Source organism: Cryptomeria japonica, chromosome 9 (genome assembly GCF_030272615.1).
Source record: "Cryptomeria japonica chromosome 9, Sugi_1.0, whole genome shotgun sequence".
In the NCBI taxonomy this organism is placed as follows: domain Eukaryota; kingdom Viridiplantae; phylum Streptophyta; class Pinopsida; order Cupressales; family Cupressaceae; genus Cryptomeria; species Cryptomeria japonica.
Window position 1 is genome coordinate 640,628,575 of NC_081413.1, and position 17,409 is coordinate 640,645,983.

The 17,409-nt window shown below is 36.5% G+C and overlaps 1 protein-coding gene across 3 annotated transcripts in view; it reads right to left on the reverse strand.

Moving 5' to 3' along the window:
* Window positions 1-17,409, reverse strand: part of LOC131030980 (anaphase-promoting complex subunit 7) — a 184,826-nt gene that overhangs the window by 152,353 nt on the left and 15,064 nt on the right. For 2 of the 3 annotated variants that reach the window (XM_057961965.2, XM_057961967.2), the window contains exons 2-3: window positions 7,023-7,091; window positions 5,976-6,026 (exon numbers count right to left, since the gene is read on the reverse strand). In XM_057961965.2, the coding sequence (XP_057817948.1) occupies window positions 5,976-6,026; window positions 7,023-7,091 (120 nt within the window). Of the gene's footprint in view, window positions 1-5,975; window positions 6,027-7,022; window positions 7,092-16,526; window positions 16,568-17,409 lie in introns of all 3 variants that reach the window. The other variant, XM_057961966.2, reaches the window with a different exon arrangement.

Below are 17,409 nucleotides of genomic sequence, written 5' to 3' on the forward strand. Positions count from 1 at the left end.
GATTGCTTGAAACTTCAATCGTTATTGAAATAGTGATATGTATCTTTATGATAGTATCTATAATTGTTGATGATTTGAAAATCACTAATCACCTTAGAAGATCGCATCAATTCCAGTAAAGTTGTAATTCCTTGGCAATACTGAAATTGGTAGAATCTTACCAAGTTTAGCCTACATTGAGTCATTCTTAGGATTAGATTAGAATTCATCTCTTGAAACCCTATCTTTTGATTTTTTTTTATTTTTTTTTTAGAATTTGTTAGCATTAGGAAAAATCTTGTTCCTGCAGTCGAGTGAGAGTAACGCGGACCAGCTTTCTCAGAAAGTGCGTAAGACCCCTTGAAGAAACAGCATTCACAACGACCACTGGTGCTTATCCACACGTAGAGATCCTACAACAAAGAACCTTGAAGTCACCCTGATTGATCCTTTTTCGCGATATCTTCAGCATTCAGAGGCTTTACTCAAGAGAGGATAAGGTACCCTTGGGTATTTTATTCTGTGTTTGATAGTGTACAAAAAACACGTCAACACTTATTCAGCCATTTTCACATATGTAGAAAGTGCACAAGTCATGACTTTTCCACAACAATTTCAAAGTATTTGATTCTTGTTAAAATTGGTGAAATTGGTGCCCTTTGCTCCTCCATACCTTAAAGTGCAAACCATGCTTCTAACCCCAATTTTGTAGACTTTTCATTCATTGAATATTTCTTAATTGACAAATCAAGACTTATCAGACTTTGTTGCACCCTCTACACAATGTTATCTTAGTGCAAAGAGATCATAAACATCCAATTTCTCCAGTTCACTAACAAATTGAAACTTGTTTTCTTTACATATTGGTAGTTGTGGACCTTCATGTATCTCATACATGCCATGCAAACAACCATCAAACCCAAACCCTGACCACTAAGCATTCATTGTGCCTCATTTATTGTCCTAGCCATAGAAGCAAAAATCATCAAAAATGCACAATTAATCGGCAAAATCAGAAAATTCCATTGTTGGCATTTTTTTTCTCATAAAAATCGCCTTTTTTTTATATTGCACTCAAAATCCATTGACCTTTTTATTCTTGTCTATCAAGTTAAAATCACATGTAGCATTTTTTAACAATTTTCAATGTTTAATATATCATTTCCAAAAACTATAAGATAAAAGGATTTTGTGCATTTTATCTTGAATAACAACAATGGTTCATATTGGTACATTGGAGAACTAGTTTTCCCTGACGACGAAGCTATGTCATACAACAATGAGCTAACACAGCAAGGCTATGGGTCTGCTTCCCTCAACAATTGCTTTCGCTTTTGCTAATTCTGATCCACCCACTTGTAGATTTGGGTTTTGAGATCATGTGTTCTCTCTTATGTGGTAAAAGGGAATTTTGTTACCATGAACTATAAGGTGCTTAACAAAAACACAATTCTTTTACAAATTAAGTTAATAACTTGTGATTAATTTTTTAAATACTAATTTATTGATAATTTTGATCTGGCTTTCATTGTTATTTGTTATTTTAAATGTAATTGAGCATGTAATTAAGTATGCTTACATATTTGGTTTTGCATTCAATCATTACGATCTTTGAGCTTTCCTCTTATAGAGTTCTTCTTTGGTGAGTTAAACTTGTTGCTTCAAATGTAAACCTTTTCAAGACATCCCTAATTATTTTCCTCTTAATTGAATTGAAATTTAGTAGCTATATATCCATCATTTCCTTTATTGAAAAGTTAATTATGCTTATTGAGAAATTAAGTGTGGAGTATAATTGTGGGATTTATTATTCAAGGTTTCATCAACTCCAAAAGTTTTGTTTATGGGTAAGTGTCAAGGTTTTAGGATCCTATATGTTTCTAATATTCTAATTGAAAGCAGTAATGATTTTATTTATCAATATTATATAATTATTAATTAAAAAAAGGAATAAAAAATTGACAACAATCAAATATAAAAGTGTAAAAGCCAAGCATTTTTTTGAAAGATTTGGAGGAGTCTTGAAGCTTGGTTAAAAGCGATCAAATTATGAAAAATGGCTATGTTATTCGTTTGGCCCCCTAAACCTATAGGTTTGGATCTGATCCAAACTAGATACGAATCCAAGTTCAATTCAAATGGGGATCCATCTAAGGTCCTTGAAAATCATGGTGGGTTTGTCTAGAATGAACCCAAGCAAAATTGTCATGAATTTCCCAATATTTTTTCTACTATTGCAATGAAGCTGCACTTTTCCTCCTATGGGAAGACAAAATGAAACAGTTAGTATGTTTTTAATGCCTCTATATATTGCAACGCATCTATAAAAAGGACATATTTATTAAAAACACTACTCACGAAGTATCTATTGGTCTAATCATTCAATCAAATTGTGAACCCGATGAAGAATCAACACAACTCTAGGTCATTCTCATGAAAAAACTATAGCATTTTTCTTGATTTTGTCTACTAAAGCAATTTTTGTAGAGAATGTGGTTACATACGGAATGAAAAAATAATGCACTAAGATGAAAAAAGAATAAATAAGTGAATAAATTGTGAAAAAATACATAAATGTTGATACTTATGATTTTAAAGGTTCCATGACCATTTATCCACTTATGATGATGAACGTATGTCTCTTTTTTAGGTATTTCTTTTATGTTTAAGGTTAGACTTTAGATTTAATTTTTTTTAGGTAATAATATATATTTTATTAATGTTCAAAGAGAAATTACAATCGCCATTGTTTCATCTATCCACCAACAAAAAACAAAATCAAAACTGCTCCATTAATGGAGTCCATAGCCTAGTATGCTGCCACCCGAAACCCTACCTACATCTATCCAGTATATACTTCCAAGTATGCTGCCACCCGAAACCCTACCTACATCTATCCAGTATATAGTGCCAAGTATGCTGCCACCCGAAACCCTACCTACATAGTATAAGGATCTAAAGCATATATCAAACTATTTCGAATCTACAGAAAAAACAGAATTTGAACAAAGTTTATAAAAACAATTCATCTATCATTTCTTCCTCACTACTTTAAGCGGCCCATTCATCTAGTGGTCCTTCGGCTCAAACCCTTTTTCTAGTTCATCCATTGTCTCCACATTCCTTTTCCCTTTGCTCGTTCTCGATCCTTCTCCTACAAAAAATGCTTCAATGAATCCCAACTGATGTTTGCCTCAGCACGTCACTCATCTTTGTCGGTCTCCTCCGCCCATCGCATGAACAACATCAGTTGTTGGGGATTCTCCTCGTTTGCACCCTTCACCACCTCCATGGGCATAAACCATGCTCTCAAGACTGCATGTTTCAGCACCGTCTACAAACTATACAACCATTCATTGTCCACGCATCCCTTCAAAACCCACTCAATTTCTTCTTTCCAGCGAACTTCTAAACTCCATGCCACCACCATTGACACAATCTCAATGTTGGTCTTGTATCTGTGTTTTGTCATCAAAAAGTCTTCAAACAACTATATCTCCATGATTTGCACAAAGATATCCTCATCAAATTTGAAGAGAGTTTTAATTCTCTTCTCTGTGATTTTGCCCAAAAAATGCGAGTTGTTGCTTTGGCGTGAGCAATGTAAATGTGGCCTCCATGTTTCTCTACAATCGCCACCTGTCTTCCTTAATGACATCCAAATGCTTCCTCCGCAGGCTTTATTTATAGTCCTTGACAACCCTTATCAAATCACTCTGCCAACCTCACTCTTTCATTAACACCATTGATAATGACAATGTACACACCATCTCAAGAATCGAGCATAATATCTCGAAAATCCTCCATCATACCATCATTCGGCCCATCATTTAACGTCAATGCCCATTTGGACAGTCTGTCAGCCACCTCATTCCCTGACCTCAACACATGCGAGATTTCAAAATCTTTAAATGTTGCTATTAATTGCTTGGCAACGATTACATACTTATTTCAATTCCAAGCATGAATTCCACCCTTTTTAATGGCATTTATTATTACCAAAGAGTCACCTTCAAGCTGTATCTTCGAAATTGCGCTTCATTATTGGTTCCCTTTGATAATTTTGAGGCTCCAATTGCTAAAATATTACCCTCCCAATCTCGTGCCACATATTCGACACCCAAAGGTCCAGGATTGCCCTTCAACGCCCTAACAAAGTTAATTTTATACCGTTCTTCCCTCGGTTTGGACCACTCCAACAATTTCTCTTTGCAAGAGACTGGATTAACCCAATCAAGCCCATTAATAGGCCAGAATTTGATAAATGGCCATTCATTTTGAATTCAACTGTCCTCCTTGGAAAATGATGTTTTCCTTTGATTGATTTGAGAAGCAGCAGTGCTCACCAGTTTTCCTATTGCATTGTCAATTCTCTTACATAATCTAGAAGTCAATTCTCTTTTCTCTTGGAATATTCATCTATTCCACTCTTTCCATAATTCCCATATAACTACAAAAGGGCTAACCTACCAAATACTAGAAAAAGTCAATGTATGTCGCTCTTTATACCATCCTTGGAAGAATTGTCTCAAAGTTGTAGGAAAAGAGCAACTCCACCCCAATTTTTGAGTCACCATCCTCTAGCACTTATTTGCCACCTCACAATTTAATAACAAGTGGTCAATATTCTCCTCCTCTCACTCACACATTAGGCATTTGAATGGTCCATTGAATCCTATTCTTTTCAATCGACATGTTAAAATCCTACCCCTTATCGCCAACCACGCAAAGGACACTGCTTTTGGGAGACAATGCTTACCCTAGCATAACCGAGTTGGCCAATCATCCACATTTACCGCTGAATCAAGAAGCTTATATCCTATCTTCACAGAATACTTACCATCCTTAGCATAACCGAGTTGGCCAATCATCCACATTTACCACTGAATCAAGAAGCTTATATCCTATCTTCACATAATACTTACCATCCTTAGCATAACCGAGTAGGCCAATCATCCACATTTACCGCTGAATCAAGAAGCTTATATCCTATTATCAATTATTTGCAGCACATTTCCTATTATACTTGAATCTGAAAATTACTAAACAATAACACTGAAAACATTAGAGGTAAACTCAAAGCAATTAATGTATAATCCAAGTCCATAAGATCCAAGAATAAGTACTTCTCCATCGACACAACCTAGAGAGACCAAAGACAAAAAAAACTATTACCTCATTGCATATGGTGATCCATTAGGACTCTCAACTCCCAACTAGTGGAACCATACACTCAGTTGGACAAAGGGACCCCTAAGGCCATGATGTAACAATTGATGTTGGAGATAACCAGAACATTAAGGGTGGCATTGCTAATCTGAAGAATAAACACAGCATAGAAAGAAATTTGGGCAATGAGGAAATACCTATCAACAATAAATTACTAGTAATATATGTTTGATTAGTTTGTGTCAGCATGAATTGTCAATGAAAATTGTTGGCATGCATTAGCATAGGGATTGTCAATATTGATGTGCCTGCAGTTCGCATATGGATTTCAATAAATTATCGTTTAAAACATCAGCTTTTCATTACAGGTTGTACCACTACTTATAATAAACAGATATATTACATCTCTGCTCAAAGCAGAAACAAACTATTCTAAATGCAATTACCTACATATTGTTGGTTTTGGCAGTCCCCTTGGTTAGAGAGTTATTGGTTTCTCAAAACTTCAAGTTTGCTGCTCACTGCTAACACATATCCTACGTAAAGCTAAACCATGGAGCTAGTTTGGGCTGGAGAAGCATTCCACTCAGTTAATACTAGTATTTTACTACTCTATTTGCAAAATTTAATGTTCAGTTAAATATTCACAGCTCGCGATTCATGGGTAATGCAACAATAGAAGTGATCCAGAGAACAAGGGCCCTCCTGCATTTTAGTGACATTTAGAGACTATCAAGCTAGCAACTAGCTTTTGCAGGTTTGCAGCACTACAAAAGGAACATCTGGAAGGATAAAATTATGGATTATGTTGGAATCTAGAACTTTACCAATGCTCTTCGGTATTCCTTCTTTCCATACAATGCATCTGCAAATAGTACCTGCAAGAAACAAAAGCTTAGTCTGTTTCACATTTACAATGAATTTCAAGTCTAAATTAAAAATTGGTGATAACTCCCAAAGCAGACCAAAGATACTTGTTAAAAGATCAATGGAATGATAAAGAAAACTATGAAAATTTTCCCTATGATCGACTTGTTCTGTGCCCAATTATTATTCATGGGGCACCTACTAGGTGGAAATGGTAGCTACTTGGCAAAATCTATGAAGATTTTCCCTATGATTGACTTATTCTGTGCCCAATTATTATTGATGTTTGCTATCAGTGATTTCATTACCCTTGTCTAGACACATGTCAGAGAAATGCACACAACGTATATTCTATGCAATGAGAAATTTCAGGACACTAAGGATAGTCAACAGGCAGCCATTAAAATGTAAAGAAGTGTAATATCACATAATGATAAAACCTGTCTTCTAGTAAATATGGCATGAGCGATCACATGTTGTACTAATCCCTTCATAGAAGGTTTGGCAAGCCATTTAAATTTCCCTACAATTGTGGGATGATCCAATTTATAAAGAATATTGAGCTCGACCATTGCATACCTGTAGTGCTCAAGCATATTTACATCCAAACTAACCCCACAGTGCTAGTTTGCTGTTCTTTGTTGCTGCTAAGGAAAATGGAACACAAACTCTAGATTTAACAGAACAGGGTGAAGAGTTCAAAGACATGGAAAACAGGAAGGATGGCTATAATAACTAGAGCACTCCACTAATACATAGGACAAAGAAGCCAAATACAAAGTAAATTATAGAGTTGGATGATACATTTTAACAGGTCCTACAGACCGATTTGGCCTAAAGGACATTAAAAGTCAACATCATCATTATACTTTCCAATTGAATCCTTTCAAATCATTTGAAACTATTCTAGCAAATCAACAAAGAACTTCAGTCCATGTTATAATTCAATTATCAGCATAAATTTCCAAGCAGTTTTTCTCAAATTTATTTAGTTCCCAAGGTCTTACCATGTTTTCAGCCCTTGCACTTGGAGATATATCGACGCTAGAAGTAGTCGAAGACATCAAAAAGCATCCCTATTTGTGAAAAAGCTAGTTAGATTCCACCATTTGTATCATAAAATTACGCTACACAAGAAGAAATCAACAATTAAACAATTTCAAGAGGATGAAAGACATAGTTTTATCAATTTCAATTTCCAAACAAAAAAGCACTTTGTACAAAATACACTAATATCTCTGAAGATCCTTTAGCTAAGGACTACAGATTTCACATATGCTTTCCTTTCCACCATTCAGTAGTATAAACACTGATCACCATTGCATGTAACCTTGTCTTTGTCAAAACCTAAACATAAAACTAGTCATAAAAATTCAGGAGAACACAAACACAATCAATTACTAACTGAAAAAAGCAGTAACTTATTTTTTCTCGAACTTTAATAAGAGCTATTATAACAAATACTACGGCAACAAGTTAGTTACCTTTCAGTGATCTCAATGCATCGCAACCTTGAAATATTTCATAGTCTATTAATAAACAATATATGCTAAGCTCAATTGAAATGGATTGTTTTAGAGCAACTTCTACTCATTATCCTAACAAACTCAGCTGTATTTCATTAAATAAATAAGGGTGTGTACTTCAATTATCAGTTGATCCAATTCTATTCGAGGCATCTATGCCTCCAAAATTTCTACCATTTAACAGTATTTCCTTGAAGTTTTGAATTCAAGTATAACAAAGTCAATTGGCTATGTAATACAAGTGAATGGACAGTCATTGTTGTTCCATGTTTCAGTATCCAGACTCACCATTCGAATATTAGCAAAATATTATTATATATCTATCAATTTCATATTTCTTGGCTGTTTAACCCTTGTAAGAATCCATTTTTAAGCATTCAGGTAGGAAAAAGCAAAACCAATCCTCCTTGAATAGGTTATCCTCCTGAAACCCTTTTAAAATTCCCCAGTAGACTCCCATTAAAAATATCATAAAGAGTTAATACATTATAATGAAATAATTTGATTTTTTCAGGTAGGAAAAAGCAAAACCAATCCTCCTTGAATAGGTTATCCTCCTGAAACCCTTTTAACATTCCCCAGTAGACTCCCATTAAAAATATCATAAAGAGTTAATACATTATAACGAAATAATTTCAAGATTTTTTCAGGTAGGAAAAAGCAAAACGAATCCTCCTTGAATAATTTATCCTCCTGAAACCCTTTTAACATTCCCCAGTAGACTTGTTGTCCTCATTTTTGTTTCCAAAAATGAAGGACCACTACGATGAAATTTTTGTGAAAAAATGAAAAAATTTACTCTATGGCACGCTTCCCGAGGCAGAATTTCAACTAATCCTTGGACTGGCTTAATCCTCAGTCCATCCTCGAACTACGTTTCAAATTTCGTCAAATTCTGGGTTCGTTTGCCATGCCTTTCCTTCAATTTCGGGTTTTAAAACCCAGACTGCAGGTGGAGAATTTTCTTCAAAATGCAAGTTTTAATGATATTCATTGTTGTGGTCTTTGTAGGGGAATTTTTGATCTCTTACATGTGCATTTTTTATTTCAAATATGTCACTTGTAATTTATTTTTAGTTTCCCATTTAATGTTTTTATCTTTTTGTTGTTTTTTGGTCATTTTTAGTTAAAATAGGAGTTTTTTAGCTCAACTGCAAGTAAACTTGCAGTTTGTCCAAAAAACCCCTACTTTAATGGGTTTTACATGTAATAGGGATTTTAAATCCCCATTACATGTGTGCAAGTGTTTAATACTTGTTGTAGGGATTTTATTTCCCCCTTACAAGTATTTTTAAACTTGCAGTTTGTCTTTTAAAACCCGATTTTAGCATAAAGTTCATTTTTGACAATTTTTAAACTTGTCATTTGTCCAAAAAAACCCGATTTTGGCTTAATGAGTGAAAAAGTGAATTTTTAAACTTGCAGTTTGTCTTTTAAAACCCGATTTTAAGCATGAATGAGGAAAAAGTGCAAATCGAACTTGTCATTTTATGTTTAAAACCCGATTTGCTTCCTTTGAAGAAAATCGAACTTGTCATTCATTTTTCAAAACCCGAAATGCAAGAATGAAGCGATTTTGGACTTTTTCAAGGCGAAATTCGTGGGTGAATCGTTGGATGATGGGGGCGTTTTGAGTTTGCATCCTATCTTCTTGCATTTTTTGACATCTATCATGCCATTTCAAAGACAAATCCGCTGGTTTTTACCCTAAGGAACAGCAACTGCGTTTTTTTTAACGTGCCTCATGAATGCCACGATTTGAGCGGTTAAATCTTCAATGTTGCCCACACTCCTAAATCGTTTTGGCCTTTCTTCCTAAGGCGTGGAGGGTAAGAGCAGGTTCGCACCATTTAATGGTGCATTGAATGTGTAATGAATGCCACGTTTTTTCACAAAAACGTGACTCTCTTGGCTGCGTTTTTTGGCATTGATACCTCTTCAAGCACCTTTGGTATTATTGCTTTAGCAAATACCTTGATCATTTTGCTGCAACAAACTTGAAATGAATACTTTCATTGGCATTTTACTCTTGCAAGTTTAAGATTGCTACCATTTTTGGGGGCATTTTCACAAAAACGTGATAAGGGTTTAAAAGTTCAGTTTTGCTTCTTCATCTCAAGAAGTATTGCATTGTTGGAGAAGCATTTTGATTTTCCAATCAAGGTATGTTCTTCCTTTCTTCTCTTCTTTTTATTTTCATGTTTTCTTCATTTTTTTTTTGTTATTTATTGCATTCTTCACATGTGTTGTTCTTCCCTTAAAATTAGTTTTCATGAAACAAATCTTCCCTTTGAAATGCAATTGTTAAATTGCATCGTTCTTCTCAAAATTCCATCTTAGCTAGTATTCGGGATTTTTAATCTCGATTACTAGCTAAGATGGAAATTGTTGTTCTTCCCTTACGGTTGAGAAATTTAATCATTTTCGGTTAAATTTCCAAGCTTGAAAAATGTGAAATACCTCTCTCTTGCAAATTCGTGTTTTGAAAACCGGATTACATGTTGAAAAGATCTTCCCATTTTCATGAAAATGACTATCCCGGATATTCCCATTTCTATCCATTCACGTTCCCCATATCCGCACTTTCCATTTCCATCATTTCCCGCAAGTCAAAATCCCATTTTTCATCCGTTTCTCCATTTTCGAATTTACAAGTATACTTGTATTCGGGTTTTAAAACCCCGATTGCATGTATGTACTTTCCAACTTGTATACTTGCGAAAATTCCCCCAAGATCCGAAATTGGTCAAAGTCAAGATTTTCCCATTTCTACATGTCTTCTCTCTTCTTCTCACAAAACCGTGAAATTCAGAGATCGAAGTTTTACCCATTTGAAAAAAGGAAAAATGATATTTGCAGCTGTTTATGATGTGGCCTTAACCCTTTTAAGTCTTCATCACAGCATTCCAGGTTCGCAATCAATGTCAGATTTGCCGGCATCGCCAACTCCAAAGAAAATGAAATACAAATATGATAAATACCAGAATGAGGTTACACCTTCCCAGGTCTCCTCGCCATTGGATCGCATCAGGGACACAGAAATAGGGCATGTTGATATGGCAGAATTCATTCACAGGGTAGAAGATCCACAGGATAACAACTTGCAGCGGCTGTTGGACAGCCATATCCATCATGCGTCTTCTTTCCCAGTTGCTGCCCTAGAACCTGAATTTGTTCTTGCATGCGCCCATCATTTTGACAAAGAGTCAAGAGTCATAAAAAATGATGATGGTGAAGCCATAATTCGTCTTGATGCGGATACAATCGAGAAGGTCTTCAAAATACCTCCTGCACCTGTTTACATGGAAATCACCAAAGAAAGTGCAGCAGAGTATTATGTGAAAAGAGAAAAAGATTGCAAGCGCCACATCAATAGGTGGATTCATGAGCCACGTCCTTCCTTCTCAAGATGGGCAAAGTTGTACCGTTGTGATTTCAAGTGGGAGATAGGAGACACCATCACTCTTCTCAGCAGAATGTTAGGCCTTGAGCACTCTAATGTCTTTGAGCCATGGATGTATCAATTCATCATGTTCATACGGCAGTCGCATCACATTTCATGGGGTGAAATCATCAGCGATGCTTTGTGCGAACAACTTGCAGCGGTTCCTACCACTATGACCTTCTTTATGAATTCTTATTTGGTATATTTAGCAGCATCACTTAGACACTTTCCAGGTCTTTCTACCAAGGGTGATCGCTCTCTCATACCAGTTTGGGAATATTATGACCAGCTGCCTTTGAAACCTAGCAGACTACATTTTAGAAGAGTCCAAGACGCATTCTTTGGATATTTTATGTGTCAGTTTGACATGGATCTCAGAAATAAGCGAGTATCAGATGAGGCATGGGTCAAGGTATCTGAGTATGGGTGCTTATTCCTGCAATTTCCCACCTTCACCTACATGAGGATTGGGTGCTATGATGGACAACCATACATGCTACCAAGATACCCGACCGATAGGATAATTCTTATGGAGTTGGGTAGACAGATTATGGCTGTTCATACTCTTCAGTCTGCTAGACACAAGATTGGAATGGGGATCTCCAGCACAAATCCGTTGAAAATTGGTCGATACTCCCTTGTCACATCTGTGAAGGCTAAGGCCATGGAGGTTGAATTGCAGGAAATCAAGCTTAAGAGGTTCAAACCTAGAGCTGATTTTGATTATAGAGGTATGAAGGAAAAGATCAAAAAATCCTTTGTACATGTTCATCGCATTGAAGACATCTGGGCAGATCTCTGCACAGAAGCTGAAGTCCTGAAGATGGATTACTGCAGGCTCACTGTTGAGCAAATTGTTGACTTGAACTTGGCAGATATCCCACAAGAGATGATTGATGATGGGCGTATACTTGATCCTGAATACACTTCACGGAGGGTTGAGGAAGCTCCACTTCCTTTGATCCAATGGTCACATAAAGAGTGCGTCTCCATTCTTGATAGATTTCAGCCTATCTTGGCCAACACTAACGCATGGTTGAAAAGCAATGCTGTTAGACTTATCAAAATCAAGGTTGGTAAAGAAGATGATTCTACAGGGCCTCTTGGACGAAAGTCTGAGATTCAGATTGATAATAAGGAGGGTGCTTCATCTTCAAGCACAAGGATCAAGTTACGAGTTAGTCGTGCAGTAGTGCTTCCTCCTGAGGAGACAACTACTCGTGGGAAGGAGAAATCACGGTTCCATGTTCGGGTGATCGATCTGGATAATCCAGAAGAGGGGCAGCAATCTGATGATGCGCCTAAGTCTCCAGTTTCAGACACGCCTCATGAGGTCATTCCTCCAGTTTCTATTGAGACGCCTCTTTCTCCCCCTGATTTGCTCATTGATGAGTCTCCCCAGAATGCAGTTCCCATTTCAGCATACGGGCCTTCTCCTGAGCAACAACGAGAAAGTGTGTTGGAAGTTCCTGAAGATAATCCCACTTGCATTCAGTTATCAGAAATTGATACTTCCACTTCTGGTTTTGAAGAATTCATGAGGCAATCTTCATGTCCGTTGTTAACTGAGCAAAACATAGTCGCTATTCAAACAGATATTCCTCCCAGAGTGACCACAGTGATTCAAACAGAAACTGCTTCTCCTTTGCCTACAGCTGTTACAGGAAGTGAGTTGATGACTTTGCCTCCATGGCTTAGTTCTTTCACCCCGAAAAGAAAGAAGCAAGAGATCTCACCTGATGCCTTCAACTACCAGCAACTCAAACAGTTCAGATCTAAAGTTGCTAAGAAGGCGAAGACTATTTCCAGGGTAACTGTTGATAGCAACAAGATGAAAGTAGCTGAAATTGTGGAACCTATTGCAGATAAACCACTTGATGAAATGTCAGCTGCTGATTATAAGGTTACAAGGGTAGAATTGGGCAAGCAAACACATGAAGTCATTAAACATGATGCTCAGTCTTCTGTTGCTTCACTAGTGCAAAGGTGTGACGATCTTCTTGCAAAGAAAGACAAGCTAGAAGAAGAAAACCGACAGCTCATGGCAGCCATCAATAAAATCACAAAACCTGCTGCTGAAGGGAGTAACTCCATAGGTTCTTCCGGTTCCCAAGAATCGATTCGTGGAGTAGAAAGGGCTGCTCAAAAAGTACAAGCACTGGATTCCTGGATTGATCACCTTCATGATCAATGCGTGCAAGTAATAAAAGACATTTTTCAAATAATGTCTAAGCTGGAAACCATTGAGGAGAAATTGGATCAGACTTCTAACACTTTCAAAAAGAATCTGGAAAGTGTTGAGAAAAGTCTGGCAATCTGGCGTACCATGCCCCAACAACAGCTGAGTATTTTGCAGGAGCACACCATCATCTCTTCCAGGGTCATGTACTTGGAATATGAGGAACTCATGGAAAACAAAACCCTTGTTCTTAAGTCCCTCATCGAAGAGATCAGTGATGCAAGGAGATTCCGGAATGAAGTTTATCAAGGTATTGTCTCACATTGTGAAAGGGCCTCTTGCAATATAGTAAGTCAAGATGGAGAGCTAATTCCAGAAGAAGAAGTTCTTGCGGACTTACAGATGAGGATTCATGGTGAATGGAGGAGTGAACAATTCTCGGCAGTTTCAATTCAAGCATTGATGAAACATCAAGCCTTTTTGCATGAGATCCAGTCCATCCTGGATAGAGACAATTCCGCGCTCCTCCGCTGTCACGACACTATTGTGAAGACTATGGTAGTTGCTAAGAACACTCATGAACCGGATCCCGAGGAACTACAAGCGAGCATCCGGAAATTTCAAGGATTCATGTCTTCACAAAAGGCAACCTAAGTGTTTTTCAACACTTAGTTGAATTTTCTCTCTTTCGTAATCTTTAGTTGTAATTTCGTTTTGACAAGTTACATGTAAAAATATTTTTTGTAAAATGCAAGTTACACATTACTTGCACTTTTGTAATTACATGTAAGACAACTACAAGTTGTGTCCGATTAGGACTGTAGTTGGAATAAGTCTTAGTTAGTTGGAGTAACTCTTAGTTAGTTAATGAAGTCTCAGTTAGTTATTGAATGAGTCTTGGTGGTTGAGAGAATCTCTCAAGTTAGTTAGGATCCTCCCACCTTTTTCTCAAGGCTCCTCTTCTATAAATACTTGAGAAGTCCATTGTAAATATATCTTTTGGGAAAGCAAGCAAAAACTCTGCCAAATTTACAGCAAGAAGTCTTTGAGCTTATGTATGTGGATTGAAAGTTTTTGAAGAAATAATAAAGAAGGACTACTCAAGTTTTGAGTCTTTGAGCTACATGTTTGAGTTTGAATCTTTTATTTCTTTTATGCCAAGCGTTTCTAAAGGAGCTTAGTCCAATCTGATTTGAAGTCTTTGAGCTGCAAGTAGAGAAGATTAATTAAAATAGGAAAATCTCTAGAAGGAGCAGCAAGTCTTTGAGCTTGCGTCTATTCTTGAAGAAAAGTTACTGTTTGATAAAAAATAGCAGCAAGTCTTTGAGCTTGCATTAGTTCTTGTCTTTATGTTAAAAGAATAAATTATTCCAGTCTTTGAGCTGTTGTCGTTTATTCATTGTAAAATTTAGTATAAAAAAGGGTAGATAGGACTTCCAATAGTCAAGTCTTTGAGCTTGATATTGCTGTCCCGTCCCGAAGGAAGTGACGGAAGTCTTTGCGCTTTCAGGAAACTTCATTTCCTTTCTCTTATTTCACTTTAAAGTGGTTACTGCTGTTATTCAATCGCTATCCTTTTCTGTGAAGAGAAAAAGGATATTGTCTTTCTTTAAAAAAGAAGAAAGATTGCTGTCCCATCCAATTTTATTTTCCAAGTTGTAGTTAGATAGGGGGAGCCTTCCCTTAATTAGGAGAGTTTTTACTCGTGTGCTGTAGTTGAAACCACAATTTTGTATATTTCCCCAAGTGTACAAAATTTTCAACCAACAAGACTCCCATTAAAAATATCATAAAGAGTTAATACAATATAACGGAATAATTTCAAGATTTTCTCATTTAAGATGTTCAATGTAAAGATATCACTTTTTCTTGTCTATAGTTAATTCTGTAAAAGTGTTCTTATTCTTGTAAGAAGTAAGCAAGCACCTTATACATTTCTAAAACTCCTCTCTTGGCATTTGATTCCCCAAGGTAATTCATGCAGGCTCCTAAAACTCGAAAAAAAGTGAGCCGTATATTTTCTGATATCTAATTCCTTTGCAATAATCATCAAAAATGTTTTTACATACATCATTTTCTGTCTTCAATTGTTAGCAATGAGCATACACTACGATAGTATTTTTAACATCCATTTTTCCATATGTGGAAGACGGGCCTAAACCAATTCTTCCATGTTTCCTAGCTTCTTTAAGATGCAAAACTTGTTAATGCTCCCTGCTATTGTTGAGTTCCTTTAATTTTGAAGTTGGAAGAAATCCCATGCTAAGTTCACTTTCTACTATGACATAAAAATGGAGAACACTCAAAGAAAACACATTCTTTTCTTCCACATTTTAACAATGTAGTCTTTAACCTGCCTCTAAAACAAAACTTTACAAAAAGTACCATTTGAACTCTAATGTTTTTTAAAAGTGCAGAGATATGAACATAGTATACTTCAAGAAACGGGAATATCCAAAACATAAGAGACAAACCAAATGACACTTTCCAACACACAACAAACATTACAAGAAGAATGTGCATGGCAACCAATACACCACTCCTGACTGATATTATATATATTTATAATGAACATCACTGATCCAGGAACTGAATGCATGTACATGCAACAGTTATTATTTTTTCCAAGCACACCAAAGCATATATATCCACAGCCACTCAGTAAACAAAACAACAACATATTTGCTTTGACACTTTCTAAACTTTTCCTATTGACTCATATAAAGTTCAGTCTTCATGTACACTGTTCTGTAAGAGCTGCTGGAAGTAGTGATTCACACTCCTTGAGAGACCTTGAAAATCTCATCAACAAGTTGGGTGAGTTAATTGATGACACAGATCGCTAGGCCAGGAGTAAGTCCATAGATTCAATCCTAGACTGTGCAACTATCCAATCCCTCCACCTGCTGTGTTGGCAGATGGTTTTCACGACAAGAAGTCAAAGCAATTTTTAATTGAATAAAATGAATTTGGGATTGCATGGCAAAAGGATCCTGAGTATTTGTCCATGAAAATGTGATTTAGCAGCACTTGCCCCCACAATGCTCCTCACAATTACATGGTAGTAATATTTGAGTGTCAGTGATATGTAGGGTGTATGTGTGTTTGATTTAAGCGTCCTTTAAAGTGTAGAAAAGGGGTTTACTTCTAGAGCAAGATGTTAGTGTTTTAACTGTCCCTGTCAGGACAAAACAAACAGATCAGCGTGTATGGATAAACCTTTCTTCAAATTCAAAAAGGAAGCTTCCTTGTAACTAAAAACTAAAATAAACCCTAGAAGTTACAAAAACAATTTTTAGCTTTTTATTATATACAAAATGTTTTCAGCATATGATGCAAACAAACTAAAAAAACTACTTACCTTTGGTTCTCAGGTATTAGCACAAGACTGCAACAGTTCTTCTACATAGTGACAAGAAAATTTATAATCTTATGGCCAACACAAATGACGCAATCTATGACAATTAAGCATGCATGCTTTCAGACTAAAAAGCAGATACCAAAAAGCTTGTGAATGCAATAATTGAATTAAAAATAAGACAAGATATTCTAACTCAAATAATGGAAATTGCATACAAAGCTACAACATCCACAAATTACAATAATAAACACTGCAATACAGAGCCAGAAATAATCGCTAATTGTTATTCAATTAGCCAAATAAACACACACAATATGACACAAAGAAGCTTGAAAGATTATTGTAGCAGTAAGCAAGCATAAAATTACTATTGGCTAAGATTCAGTATATCCCTTTAAAAAAAAATGGCTCGCAACTACCGAAAAAAAGCAGGTAATCAGAACAATGCCCCCTGTCGAGCTCAGCCGAGAGGTCCTCAATCTAGCATTGGATTTTCTACAAATAGATTTGAGATTTTGGGCCGTCATCCTCCCTCTGCCCTGAGGATAAAATTTCAGGAGAAAAGTCATGGCTGTTCTGCGTTGGACGTATTTGGGAGGGAACGGTGGCCTCAGAATCTAAACCCTGGATTTGGATATAAAGAACAAAACACCCATGGATGGCAGGTTGTTAGGAGCAAGAAAGCACGAAGGGCAATGCTTGCTCAAGCTAGGGTCGGTCAAACTGGTAATAATCGTGATGGTAGGGAGGTAAGAAGAAATCTGGGCAACTGAGTGTGGGTTGCTCCCATCTCCTCAATTAACCCTAGATGTGCCTCTGGAGCCAATTTGATTCCCCTAGGCGAGCAGCGAAACCCCAGAGATGCTTCTTCTTCAAACACACC